This window comes from Pelodiscus sinensis, chromosome 6, assembly GCF_049634645.1.
Source record: "Pelodiscus sinensis isolate JC-2024 chromosome 6, ASM4963464v1, whole genome shotgun sequence".
NCBI classification, from domain to species: Eukaryota; Metazoa; Chordata; order Testudines; family Trionychidae; genus Pelodiscus; species Pelodiscus sinensis.
In genome coordinates this window covers 121,824,201-121,838,458 of record NC_134716.1, presented here as the reverse complement: position 1 = coordinate 121,838,458, position 14,258 = coordinate 121,824,201, and the positions used below count along the sequence as shown (strand labels likewise).

Sequence of the window (14,258 nt, the reverse complement as noted above, 5' to 3'; positions counted from 1 at the left end):
TAACTCTCTGCCATGTTGCAACTTTTGGCCACTTACATCAAAAGTAGAGTAGACAACACTAATGAATCAGCATGGCAGCGTTTAATGCCTACTCTGTGCTGGTCTAAATGATTAATCAGGGTGCAAACAGATGGAAAATCAGGCCCATTGTCTTTAATGTCTCTGTACAGTAACATTACGGAATTATGCTGAATATAAATGTAACGACCACCTGGGACCTCTGAAGCTTAGTATAGGAGCCTCTATAGCTTAAGCTATACAGCCAGCAGGCTCTCAGCCCATGCTGTAGAGGTCTCTTGTTCTTAGCTGTTGCTGTGGTTTAGGTGCATGGGACCGTGAGCCACACTAGGTATATGGGTTACATAAACATATAAATTGTGTATCTTATTTCAAATCTATTTCCAAATAGCTTATTTTGAAGTTTGGCACATCTACACGGCACCAAATTTTGAAATAACATACTATTTCAAGACATCCTGTATCCCTTGTAGAACGAGGGTTACTGAAATAGTGCACCCGTTATTTCGAAAAATATTTGTGTAGATGCAGGGTAGCTTTTTCAAGATACCAGAGGTATCCCAAAAAAGCCATGCATTATAGAAGTACCTTTACTAAATAGCAGTTCTTGAGCCAGGATCTGAGTAGAGAAGTCAGCACAGAGACCTATGCTGTATTCACTTCTACCTTGGGGCTTACGAGGAACTTAAAAAGTGCAATGGCTTTCCATTGTCCTTCCGAATGGGGGTGATTTTCACTCAACAGTGAACAGATGCAACAACACATTTTAAAAGTGTGACTATCTGATAGCGTTTGCAAATTGTATTCAATTGTATTACTAATTTCTCATTTAAAGAGCAAAAAATCCAAGCAGCTCTAAGCAGCTAGATTGACTGTGATCTTGGAATTGCATAGGTCTCTTTATTCTGATGAATACTCAGTCCATTAAATGGCAAAGCCTTCCTATGTTTGTCCAGATAAATAAGGACACTTCCAAATCGATTGTCCATTGTTTGGAGGTAATGATACGAAATAAACTATCCACTCTGGGTAGCTTAACAAAAAGGTGCTTTAGTGCACTGATGTGCAATACTTTTTGGAATAAGCACAGGATCTTCTTACTAGTGCAGTTTCAGACTAGAATGCAGCTTCATCACACACAGAAAAGATGCTGCCTCTGTCATCTGTGCCCCACACCAAAGCCCAGTGTTCATGGGCCTACGTATGGTGCCAGAATTTCTAGCTCTGTGGGGTTAGAGTGCAGAACTGTATTGAAGTGAATAACAAATGGTCTAGTAGCACTTTATAGACTAACAAAATATGTAGATGGTATCATGAGCTTTCATGGGCACAGCCCACTTTCTTCAGATGACCGGAGTTATGAGTTTGGGATGTGTACACCCAAAATAAATAGGAGAGGGGAAGGGCATGGGGGAGGGAAGAAAAAAGGAGGGGCTGGGAGACAGAGAATCAGTAAGTATCCGAAGCTTGGATAGTTAAACCAAAGCAGATAAAAATCTTTCATCACAATTGAGTCCATTAGCATGTGAATTGAATTTGTGAGTTGGTTGGGATACTACCAATTTAACAACCATTGAAGGTGCAAACAGCTCTCTGTGTTGTATCCTTCCTGACATGGGAGTCTATCTATTGACTTTGATTTTTATCTGCTTCAGTTTAACTATCCAATCTTCAGATACTTACTGATGCTCTGTCTCCCACCTCCTCCCTTTTTCTTCCCTCCCCTCTCCTCTTCCCCTCTCCTATTTATTTCAAGTGTACTAATCCCAAACTTATAACTCCAGTCATCTGAAGAAGTGGGTTGTGCCAATGAAAGATCATGATACCATCTACATGTTTTGTTAGTCTATAAAGTGTTACCAGACCGTTTGTTGTTTTTTCTGTAACAGACTAACTCGGCTACCCCCTGAAGCTTCTTTATTGAAGTGGTACCTTTTCCTAGTTCAGCTGCATGATACTGATAACATTTAAATAAGTTTTGGAGAGGGTGTGAACAGAGAGGGCTCCCGGAGACCCAATTTACTCCAATTGAAGGAGCTCCATTTAGCTCCACTGAAGTCAGTTGTAGTTTTGCCACTGACTTCAAAGGGCCCAGGATTTCACTCTAGGGGTGTATGGATAATATCGGGAAGATGGTTAGATACATAATCAGAATGGCAGTGTAAAGTGAAGAACAGTTCAGCAAGCCTGAAGTAGGGTATAATAGCCTGGTGAAAAGTCCAGTTAGTGTTGGAGTCTGCTAAGTCTGCTGAGGATGAATAGCTGCTTATTCAACAAATAATCCCATTTAAATCATGGAGAATAAATAAAAATACTTGCTGAGGAAGGTCCTACTCAAAGGGTAAAATGTACCAATGGACAGAGAGCCTAATATTATTGAATTGCTTTTGAAGTTGTCACGGCTGAAATGAGACATAAATCCTTTTGCAGGCTTTCTGTGTGGGTAGTTTTTACCCTATGAGTGAAGAAGGATGATCCAGTGGCTAGGGCAGCAGCCTAGAAATTAGGATATCCAGATTTAAGTCCATGCTCTGTCTCAGCCTTATTATCTTGGACAAGTTACTTATGTCAGGTCTATACTATGTACTTACATAGGTATAACTGCATTGCTGCGAGTATGAAAAATTCACACCCATGAGCAACAGAGTTCTACCAACCTAACCCTCCAAGTAGACAGTGCTAGGTCACTGTGAGGACATCTCCCATCCACATAGATATTGCCTCTCCTGGAGGTGGATTGAGTACACTGAGGCCATGTCTACCCTACGCGTAAGTGACATGACTGCAGTCGGTCTTGCAGGGTTCAAATTAGCAGGACCTGCTAATTCGAACTGGGATTGGCACAAGTCATTCTGCTCTTCACACGGAGTAAGGAAAGCTAGTGGGAGCATTTGTTTTCATTCACTTCCCATTGTGTGGATGGCGTGAAAACATGATTTAAGATTTGTCAGCTCCAGCTACGTAATTAATGTAGCTGGAGTTGTGTATCTTAAGTTGACTTTCCTCTTTAGTGTATACCTGACCTGACAAAAGAAGCCCTCCAATCTGGGTAGTAGTATCTTCACTGAAGAGCTAAAATGTAGTAAGTGAAGGCCTGACGTCAACTTCTAGGTGTCTGTTTCCCAGCTGTAAAATGAGGGTGATGGTACCTCACAGGTGTGTTATAATGCAACATCCATCCAAAATTGGGAGGTGCTCAACTACTATAACAATGGAAGCCATGTAAATACCGTAACTAGACAGTCAATAAGGATGGTGGAATCTGGTCCTACATTCTGATAATTATAAAACTCAGATCTCTTGGTCTCTCTCTGCTGTGACCACCTACTGCTGGTGCTAGTGTGTGTCACTGTCACGGAGATATTTACAAAGCACCCTGAATGAGCTCACAGCAACATTTTCAGTAGAAGATAGAATGGAGATTTATTCTTTTGCAAGAGATTAATCTTTTAAATGAACTGTATTTCAATATTCCTAAAGCTTTCTTTTTCCGTTAGCGACATAGCTTAATTGCTGTATAATCAAAAAAGAAGACAAGTAGCAGCTACTTACCTGACTTAACCACATTAACAGCGTGGTGCACAATGTAACTTAACAGTCCAGTGAACTGTCAGTAGCAGAAGTAATTGGAAATTGGTGGGATAGTTGTTCATGTGATGGAATGGGAATTTTTCATGCCTGATTTTAATAGGGAAATAGCTTTCAGGGCAACTTCATATTCTAGTCGTTAGTTTGTAAAGATCCTTCATACTGTAGAAAAGTTAAGATAGCAAAAAAAAAAATCCAATTATATGTTTAATGACTTGGCATTTGTAGTAATGCTATCTAGCACTAATTCACCTGTTAGAGAACAGACTATCTTTTAGCCCCTGGGGGTTAATAGAGAGCAAAAGCCTATTCTTATCAGAGGGTGGGAGAAAAAGTGATTAATTTTAGAAAGAAAGAAAGAAAGAAAGAAAGAAAGAAAGAAAGAAAGAAAGAAAGAAAGAAAGAAAGAAAGAAAGAAAGAAAGAAAGAAAGAAAGAAAGAAAGAAAGAAAGAAAGAAAGAAAATGTATGGTGGGTTTTTTACTTGTTCTCTTAGGCTAGGTCTACACTCCAATGCTAAGTTGAAAAAAGAAACACAATTTGCAGTACACAAATTGCTTATTTTTTTCCACTTTACTGTCTAAAGAGGCTTTTCCAAAATTTGGTGCATCTACATGGCACCAAATTTCAGAAAAAAGTGCTCTTTCGACATCCCTTATTCCTCATAAAATGAGGTTTACAGGGATGGCAAAAGAGCGCATCTGCTTTTTCGATTTTTTTTTTCAAAAAAGCAGATGCGTTCCTTGGACACAGCACTGCTTTTCCGGGATACTTCCAGTGCCTACCTCGATGAGAGACAGCAAAGCATTTTGTCTCTGCGTGCTCTGGTTCCCCTCACTTGGGACACCACAGCACTCTGCAACATGAAGCCAGAGCTGCCTCTGGGCACTCTGGTGCTTCTCTTGGACACGTTGCTGCAAGCCTGGCTGCACTTTCTGCAGGCTGCCATCTGGGAGGTCCATCAGGCAGCTGTCAGTATCCAGGAGGCCCTGCGGGAGAGCTTTCACCCTGAGGAGAACTAAGAGCCTCCCTGGTCTGCCCCACTGGGGGCTTGTGCCTCATTCCTCCCTCATATCCTTCCATTTACCCCTCCCTAACTCCCCTTCCTGATGTCAAATAAAATACACGTATGTTCATGAACACAAACTTTCTTTATTTAACAAAACTGGGGAGGGGAAATGAAACTCTGGTGAGACTGGGGAAAGGAGGCAGGAAAAAGGAAGAGAGAGGAATGGAAGAGGGGAGGGGGAAACTTGGGAGGAGGGAGCTGGAAGGGGAAAGCAAGGGGAAGAAGGGCGAGGGGAAGCTCAGGGCTCAGGTTTGGGGGTCTTGCTGGACCAACTTGATTTTCATGCAGACATACTCCTGGGTTTGCATGTGGCCTTTGATGGCCAGGCTGGCAGCTATTCTGCCATAGACGGCCACGTTCCTCCATCTAGTGTGGAGATCATGGTCATTGGGGGCATCCCCCCCAAACCTGAATAAGGTCCACGATCTCCACCTTGGACCAGGAAGGTGCCCGCCTTCTCCGGCCCCTGGCAGGCTCTGGGAGCTGGCAGACTGCTCCTGGGGAGCAGTGGAGGGCTGGCTGGCAGTGGCTTGCAGGCTCATGTTTTGGGGCCACTGGGTCAGGGGCAGCGACTGCTGGCTCTAGGCTGGCAGGCTTGGAGCTGGCACAGGCACTGTGGCCAGAGTCTATCCCTTTAATTGCTCCGGGGAAGAGGGATGGAGACGAGTTTTCTTGGTTGAGGCTGGAGTGGCCACCAGGGCATCCTGGGAAGGCTGGAGGCCCCCTATTTAGATGTAAGTATCTACATAGCACTTATTTTGAAATAGCTACTTCAAATTTGGCATTATTCCTCGTGGAATGTGGTATACCAAATTTGAAATAAGCACTCTGCTATTTTGAATTAATTTCGAAATAGCGGTTTGGCTGTGTAGACTCTAGTAAAATTATTTCAAAATAATTTCGAAATAACTTTGCTGTGTAGACATACCCTTATGAAATAGAAACAATAAAACTTTATAGCACCAATTGTGAAGCTTAAAAAATAAATGTTCTTAACGTGTCTTGTGGATATGTGATTACAAGTATAAATACAATCAAACTAGTATTTACATTACAGACCAACCCAAACTAGACCCTTTGGATGCTCTCCTGTCATAGCCCTTGGTTTTGGGGGGAAAGGGGAGAGCAGGGAACAGTTTGAATCTATTTGTTTAAACTGCCACGTTTTCTGTAATTTAGCTGAAGGCGACATGCCCTTATTCCTGCTGCATGGAGCATTTCTTTTACTGCATCTGATGAGTTTTCAAGGTGCTTCAGCACATCCTGTAGGGAAAGCAAATTGTCATCAAAATTGAAAATTCTGAATCTGTTTTCTTTTCCCCCTCAAGGTCCTTGGGGCTCTTGAAATGCTAAGTAGGAAGCCAAGCTCAACACACGCATAAGAGATTTTCATATTTTAAAAGACAGACAGAACAGCAGCCGGCAGCAGCAGCCACTCCAAGAAGCACGTCTTCAAAAAGGCAGCAGCAAGAAAGTTTGCTGCTTATTCGGCTGACATGTTCTTTCAGCCAATGCTCTGTTGGCTGAGAGGCAGACCACCTGGGGCTAGGGAATGACCCTACCCTGTGGCATTGTTATTAGTATTATTTTTAAAAGTGCAGAATTACATTTGGATGCAAGACGTCTCCTTAATGATGGCTCAGCCTTTTGTGCAGGTACAAAAGTCTGATTGATAGGCCATGGGGCTAGGAAAGGAGAATGGAGAAAACAAGTTTATGAATTTGACATAAGATTCGAATCATAGCAGGAACGGCGCCGGTCTCCTCAGACATAAAATTGCACTGGAGGGAGAGATGTGCTGCATGTGTTGATGTTTCAGCACTCCTCTTTTCATTATATCTCTAAACAGCCTACTGAACTTGCAAAATCTGGCAGGTGCCTCTTTTCTCTGACAAATTGTTTGGCATAAGGAAAAACTGAAGCCTGACGATTCTAGGGCAGATCCCCCACTGATGTACACTGACATTGCTCCATTAACTTCAGTGGTTTTATACTAGTGGAGGTTTTAGCCCTCTGTACTTGATGCGCTGAAAAGTTTTTTTCCCCCAATGTTGACATTTCATGTTTCCTGTCTTTTTTTTTTTTTTTTGCCCTCTTTGTTTTGGGAATAACCGGGCTTATCAAATAAACAGCATTAGAACATTATAGCCCACGGGCCACGCTCATTCCCAAGGTAACTCTATCATGTTCAAGTTACACAGGAATGAAGGAGCTCAGGGAGCAAATTTCTTCAAGGAAGATTCTAGAAGCCCAGAGTCTTGTCATTCCAATTGTAGGCAGGACCAGCAGCCCTGGAAACCACCCGTTGTGAACTACAAACCTGTGGCATGTTGGGAGAGCTTCCTGGTTTCTGCCAGGTTGTACCCTCTTCCCTCCCCACCCCGCCCCCAGCAGGCAGAGCCGGCCCAAGCTACGAGCTGACCGGGCTACTGCCCGGGGTGCCCCATTGTAGGGGGCACTGCGCGGGGCTGCCGGACTGTGCAGGAATGGGGCCAAACATGCGCTGGGCGCCTGGGGGCAGGGCCGCACATGCACCACACTCCCGGGGGAAGCGCCATGCTCCTGGGGCTCAAAATGCACGAATGGCTCGGGCCTGCCCTGCCATCAGGAGGTCCAGCACTGAGTAGGCTGGGAGCAGGAGCTTGTAATAGGCAAGCCTGTTCGGGGTAGTTTGTCCGAATAGATGTGGTCTGAAGTGAACACTTAGGGTACGTCTACACTGCACGGCTATTTTGCTATACCAGATATCCTGAAATTGCTACCCCGCATCTACACAATCTGCCTGTTATTTTGAAATATTTTTCAAAATAACGGGCATGCTATTTCGCCATCCTGGTAAACCTCGTTGCATGAGGGTTAAGGGATGGCTTGAAATAGCAGGTTATTTCAAAATTTGGTGCTGTGTAGACACACCAAATTTCAAAATAAGCTATTTCGAAATAGATTTGAAATAAGATACACAATTTGAGTAGCACAAATCGTGTATCTTATTTCGAGTGCTGTGTAGACGTACCGTCACTGACACACGAAGCAGAGCACACAAAGAAGTCTCCTCCCCAATCTCCCAAAGTTGTGTAAAAATTTACAATGCTTCCCCTATGTTGAACAACCCCACAGTGGGTCAGTGAATGGGGGCGGGGTTAGAAGCTACACAATAAAACTTAAATAATGCTGAATCCTGCTAGATGCTGAACACTCAACTCCCCGGGATGCCCATGGAACTGAGGGTGCTCAGTACTTTGCAGGATCAATCCTCACTACAAAGCTTTGGAAAATCCCATAGGGTGTGTCTAGACTACATGCCTCCTTCGACGGAGGCATGTAGATTAGCCAGATCGGAAGAGGGAAATGAAGCCGCGATTAAAATAATCGCGGCTTCATTTAAATTTAAATGGCTGCCCCGATCTGCCGATCAGCTGTTTGTCGGCAGATCGGGGGAGTCTGGACGCGATGCCCCGACAAAGAAGCCTTTCTTCATCGACACAGGTAAGCCTCGTGAAACCAGGTTTACCTGTGCCGATGAAGAAAGGCTTCTTTGTCGGCGCATCGCGTCCAGACTCTCCCGATCTGCCGACAAACAGCTGATCGGCAGATCGGGGCAGCCATTTAAATTTAAATGAAGCCGCGATTATTTTAATCGCGGCTTCATTTCCCTCTTCCGATCTGGCTAATCTACATGCCTCCGTCGAAGGAGGCATGTAGTCTAGACACACCCATAGTGTTATGAAGAATTTATTTGCATAGATTACCAGAGTGGTCTGTCAACTTCTCTAGCCTCCAGTAGAAACTCTGGCCTTTGTGAAAAGTCTGTTCCTTCGAGGAATTGCTGGTGTGCAGCACCAGTCAGGATCTGATCAAGTGAAAAGAGGATTTTTTTCTATTGGTTTCAAACTATACCTTGGGGATGATGGTGGGGGAGGAAGGGTGGCAGGACACAAAGGGCAGCAATACCATGTGAAGGAACACAAGTTAGGAACTGAAACGTCTTAGAACTGAAAGCTTATTACAAGGTGGCCTTTGCTGTACTTAAAGAACCATTGACATCTTGTGGACACCTTTGAAAATGATTGTTTATTATACTTGCTGCAGGAATAGCTCGGTACCACCATAAGCAGGGTTTAGCTAGGCACCATGTACATACACAGCAGACAGTCCCTGCCTCGGAGGCTAACAGACTACAACTAAATACTTTTTTAGGAGAAATGTAAACCCAGCTGGGAATCTGAAGCTGGTGCAGAGCACTGTGGCTTGCTAGTTAAACACAAAATGCGCAAATACCAATACACAAAATGCGCAGAGGTTGAGAGCAGCTGGGAACAGAGTTGGTCTGGTGGGTGGTAGCCTGCAGGGACAGTGAAAAGGGGAAGAGAGCCCTGGGAGCAACTGTCATCAACTACTTCTGGGGTTTTCCAACACCATGCAGGCTGGGAGCTGAGGGCAGGGAGCAGAGCCCTGCGTGCAGGCGGAGGGGGGGGGGGCAGCATAGCTAGACAAGTAGGCTAGAGGAGGTCAGGCCTCCAGGTTCTCTTGGGGCAACAGCTAGGAGGGGAGTCCTAGGAGAGCCCGGATGCCTGACCTTCCCTGGTCTGACAAATTCCCTTCATCGGGATCACTCCAGTCCCGAGGGTGCCGGACCAGGGAGGTTTAACCTGTACTGTATGTTTTAGAGAGTTTGTTTGTTTGTCTGTTTGATCGAGAACTCCTCCAAAATTGTAAGAGCTAAGACCACCAAATTTGGTATACAGCTTCCTTCTATCATAACTTAAAGCAATGTAAGGGGTTGGTTGTGCCAGTGTAATCCACACAATGGCTGGGTGTGGTTCACTGTAGTGGCACTTAGACCACTTACAGAAAGAATGTTCTACAGCCTTATGCTAGGTCTACACTACAGCTTTTTCTGATTTTTTTTTCAGAATAGGCTTTTCCAAAATTTGGCCCATCTATACTGGGCCAAATTTTGGAAAATCTCCTTCTTTTGGAAGATCCCTTCTTTCTCCTGGAATGAGCAAGACAGGGCTTCCAAAAGAGCGCATTTGCACGTCTGCAAAAAAAAAGTGGAAGATCAAACGTGTTCCATGGACACAGCAGAGAAAACCCCCACAGTGTAGACGTACCCTTAGCTGAGAGCCAGCTGGTTTATAACTGAAGCTGTAGAGGTTCATGTACTAAGTCCCAGTAGCCCCGGGTTTGGTTCTTCCTGTTGGCATTACACCAGGAAAATGGAATGTGCCTGGAATGGCATTGCTTTTCATAAAACCAAATAGAAAACAGAGAGAATCACCAAAGAGCGTACAGCCCTCAAAATGTACGTCACTGGGCAAATGTTGACAGAGACTGAACCAAGATGAACGAGAAACATTGGATCAACCCAGAATAGGATTGCTTCTCAGTAAACCTTACAAAAAAGAGATAAACCAGAGGAATTTGGAATAGTGCTCTTTTTTGTCACAGCTAAGTCAATTTTTAAGATCTGAAAACTCCTCCTAAATGGAAAAACGTAAAAAACAACAAGAATATTAACAAAACATGTAGATAGTATCATGAGCTTTCGTGCACACAACCCACTTCTTCAAATCGCTGCCCCTCTGAAGCTTCCTCCTAAATGGTAGGAACTAGAACCACCAAATTCAGTATACAGCTTCCTCTGATCATTACTTAAAACAACGTAAGGATTTGGTTGTGCCAGGAAAACAGGACGTGCCACTAATGGGATTGCTTCTCATAAAACCAAACAGAAAAGAGAAGGAATCACCAAAGCAAGTACATCTCTTAAAATTTACATCATTGAGGAAGTGTTGACAGAGACTGGATCAAGATGAACAAGAAACAGGATGAACCTGGAATAGGATTGCTTCTCAATAAATCTTATAGAAAAGAAGTAAAATGGAGAAATCTGGAGTAGTGTTCTGTTTTGGCACTACCAGGCTGGGCAATACCGGGTAAATCTGCAAGTATGCATGTCCTTACTCTGTAATCTGAACAGGCTGCATGAGAGAGGGTGGGTGGGGAGGAGACATTGGGTCATTGGTAGCATTCAGGCTGGAGCCCCAGTGATATAAATAAGAAAAGAGTGTTGGTTGAGAGTTCTCTGTGGGATGCAATGGTTTTGAGGAGCTCATGGCAATGTCTGAAAACTGAGTTTCCCACCAACTCTTCAAACCACCCTCCCCTCCAAAAAAACACAACTCCCCCCAAACACTGAAGCCCCAAAAAGAGATGGAGGAGAGATTGCATAGTGAGTCCTGCCCCCAGTAGTGTTCCTGTCCCATGAGTCTGAGCCTGGCTTCCCACTCCAGGCATTATGACCAACACATGCAGTCTAAGTGCCATTCAGGTTAGGCCTAGGCACCTCTCTATCATGACAGATCCTGTGTTATAAGCCCCCAAACAGAGCCAAGAGCAAACTGCCCTTTTTGGCACTCCCTCCCCAGCTCTTCTGTGAGCTCAGTGCCTTCCCATTTCCCCAGTGGAATTCAGACTGGGAAAACTTGGAAAGGAGGCAACCATTGGTGTGAGAAGCTCCTTTGAATTTGAATGGGACAAGAGCCATAGCCAAGAGCCCTTTGCAAGGATATGGGGAGGGCTGGAGAAGGCAGGAAAACAAGGGCTGGGAATCAATGTGGGGGTTAAGAGGATGGAAAAATCAAGGGTGTTTGGGACAATAGGGCAGGGTGATGTGATGTACCTCGGAGGAGAAATGCAGTAGTGCAGCACACCTGGGAACTTTTAAAATTAAAATGAAAAATTAATTCAAAATTTTAAAAACACATAATTACTCATTAATTATATCTTGAATGCGTGCATGAACCTGAATTTGACCAGTTATGATGTAAACTTCAGAGAAATGTTCAAAAAGATGCAGCAGCAGAAGTCCCCTGAAATAAAGTCTGTGAGTACAATTAGGGTTGCCACATAGTTGAACCAAAAATACTGAACACCCTCTGCCCCCCCAAAAAAAAACCACTGGGGAAAAAATTCTGTTGAGGAAAAAACAGGGGGGGGGGGGAGAGACCAAAGTTGTTGAGCAAAAAAAAATATTAAATAATAAAACAGCATTAAAACAGCATGGTCCCTTTCAGAGTGCGTGCAGAGTCAGAATAGGGATAGGAACAGGGGAGCGGTTGAGCACTAAGACCAAGGGGAAGCATAGGCTTTTTGCAGGCAGCCATTTTGTTTTCTTGATCAAGCCAGAACGCAGCTTCCTTGCGGAAGCCCAGTTGCCGAGTGTGTCGTAGGGTTGCCAGGTGTCCGGTATTTTTGCCTCCGGGCCAGGGAAAAAACCCAGAAAATACTGGACATTTTAAGTGTCTGCTATTTTCTGAATTTTTTTACCGGACAGAAGGCGAAAATACCGGACTGCCTAGGTCAGGCATGTCCAAAGTCCGGCCCGCAGGCCAATTGCGGCCCTTGTTCCGGTTTAATACGGCCCCACAGGTAATTTGGCAATATCTATCTTTTATGGCCCCCAACGAATCCATATGTATTGAGATGAATACATTATAAAATCTCAGTTAATGTCAGTTGGTCTAAATCAGTTATAAATATATTTGGACACAACATGTATACTTGGTGTTATGTTCCTGTTCATATTTTTTGAACTTAAAAGTTGACAGACAACCTTTATTACCAATAATATGTAATGTACTTTACAATGTTCCTGACATATATTTCAGCTTCCTGGATTTTTTTTTCATCTGGCCTTCAGATATGAAAGGCAGAGCGATTTAACACCTGTTTAGATTTGTCATCCATGTGACGAAATGAAAAGTATGCCGTTTGCAATAAACTTTGCATAAAATAGTTAATTTGCATTTAATTTTAATGGTTCAAAGAATGTCAGGCAAAATGGCCGGCCCTCACGCATGTTCACTTCATCAAATCTGGCCCTCTTTGAAAAAAGTTTGGACACCCCTGGCCTAGGTCAATACCCAGACACCTGGCAACCCTAATGATCAATGTTTCATTTATGCTATTAGTAATCGTCATATCAATGATCAATAACATTTCGGTGCATATTTTCAGTCATGCCAATGGGCATCCTTCTAAGGCTCCTTGTTGACCAATTGTTCTGAATTCTGATGTTGTGAGTTCTGCTCTTTGCTTTGAAAAAGTTGCTGACCCCTGTTCTGGGAAGAGACGTGGTGGCGGCCATCTTGGTTCTCACGCTAGGATGAGACATGGAGGCGGCCATCTTGGTTTTTACTTTAGTGCCCGACATGGCGGCGGCCATCTTGGTTCTCACGCTAGGAAGAGACTTGGCGGCGGCCATCTTGGTTTTACTTTAGTACCAGACATGGCGGCGGCCATCTTGGTTTTACTTTAGTACCAGACATGGCGGCGGCCATGTTGGTTTTACTTTAGTACCAGACATGGCGGCGGCCATCTTGGTTTTTAATTTAGTGCCAGACATGGCGGCGGCCATCTTGGTTCTCCCCCTAGGAAGAGACATGGCGGCGGCCATCTTGGTGTCCATTGGGCTGGGCTTCGCCATCTTGCTTTCCAAGCCCATAGGGGCAGCCATCTTAGTGAAGACTTCGGAGGGCGCGGCCATCTTGCTTCTAGCGCGCCCGGGCGCGGCCATCTTGGTAGAGACGTGACGCCGGAGTGGGGCGGCGGCGGCGGCCGCTTTGCGTCCCTTAAGCAAGATGGCGGCGGCGGCGCGCGCGGGGATTGGCGGAGCCGCCGGCGCTCGCGGGGGTCAGGGGGGGCGGCGCCGAGGGAGGGCTCCGCTCCGGCGGCGGCGCCCGCAGCAGCCATGGGGGAGGCCGAGAAGTTCTACTACGTCTACAGCTGCGACCTGGACATCAACGTGCAGCTCAAGATGTGAGTGAGGGGAGCGGCCGCCCCGCCCGGCTGAGGGACGGGGGGGGGGGGGTCTCAGGGCGCGCAGGCGAGGGGGACGCAGCCCCCGAGGGAGAGCGTGGCGGTGGGGGGGAGGGGCGGGGCTGGGGGACAAAGGGGGGCTCGGCCCATTGCCCCGCGCCTGCAGAGGGGGCTCTGCTCATTCCCCAGGCCGGCGCTGGCTTTGGGAGCTGGGCACCCCGAGGACTTGCCCTGCCCTCAAGCCTGGGGCAGTCTCCCCACCAGGGCGCCCCCCCCCCCCCCGTGGTCTGGTTTCCTTGCCCCCCCCTCCCCCCCCCCGTGGTCTGGTTTCCTTGCCCCCCCCTCCCCCCCCCGTGGTCTGGTTTCCTTGCCCCCCCTCCCCCCCCCCGTGGTCTGGTTTCCTTGCCCCCCCCTCCCCCCCCCGTGGTCTGGTTTCCTTGCCCCCCCCCTCCCCCCCCCGTGGTCTGGTTTCCTTGCCCCCCCCCCCCCCCGTGGTCTGGTTTCCTTGCCCCCCCCTCCCCCCCCCCGTGGTCTGGTTTCCTTGCCCCCCCCTCCCCCCCCCCGTGGTCTGGTTTCCTTGCCCCCCCCTCCCCCCCCCCCGTGGTCTGGTTTCCTTGCCCCCCCTCCCCCCCCCCCGTGGTCTGGTTTCCTTGCCCCCCCTCCCCCCCCCCGTGGTCTGGTTTCCTTGCCCCCCCCTCCCCCCCCCCCCGTGGTCTGGTTTCCTTGCCCCCCCCCTCCCCCCCCCGTGGTCTGGTTTCCTT

The 14,258-nt window shown here is 46.4% G+C and overlaps 1 protein-coding gene across 3 annotated transcripts in view; it reads left to right on the top strand.

Moving 5' to 3' along the window:
* Positions 1-13,347: 13,347 nt before the first annotated feature.
* PIK3C3 (phosphatidylinositol 3-kinase catalytic subunit type 3) overlaps positions 13,348-14,258 on the top strand; it is a 133,530-nt gene continuing 132,619 nt past the window's right edge. For all 3 annotated transcript variants that reach the window (XM_075932756.1, XM_075932755.1, XM_075932754.1), the window contains exon 1: positions 13,348-13,497. In XM_075932756.1, the coding sequence (XP_075788871.1) occupies positions 13,430-13,497 (68 nt within the window). In that variant the 5' untranslated portion in view covers positions 13,348-13,429. The remainder of the gene's footprint in view (positions 13,498-14,258) is intronic.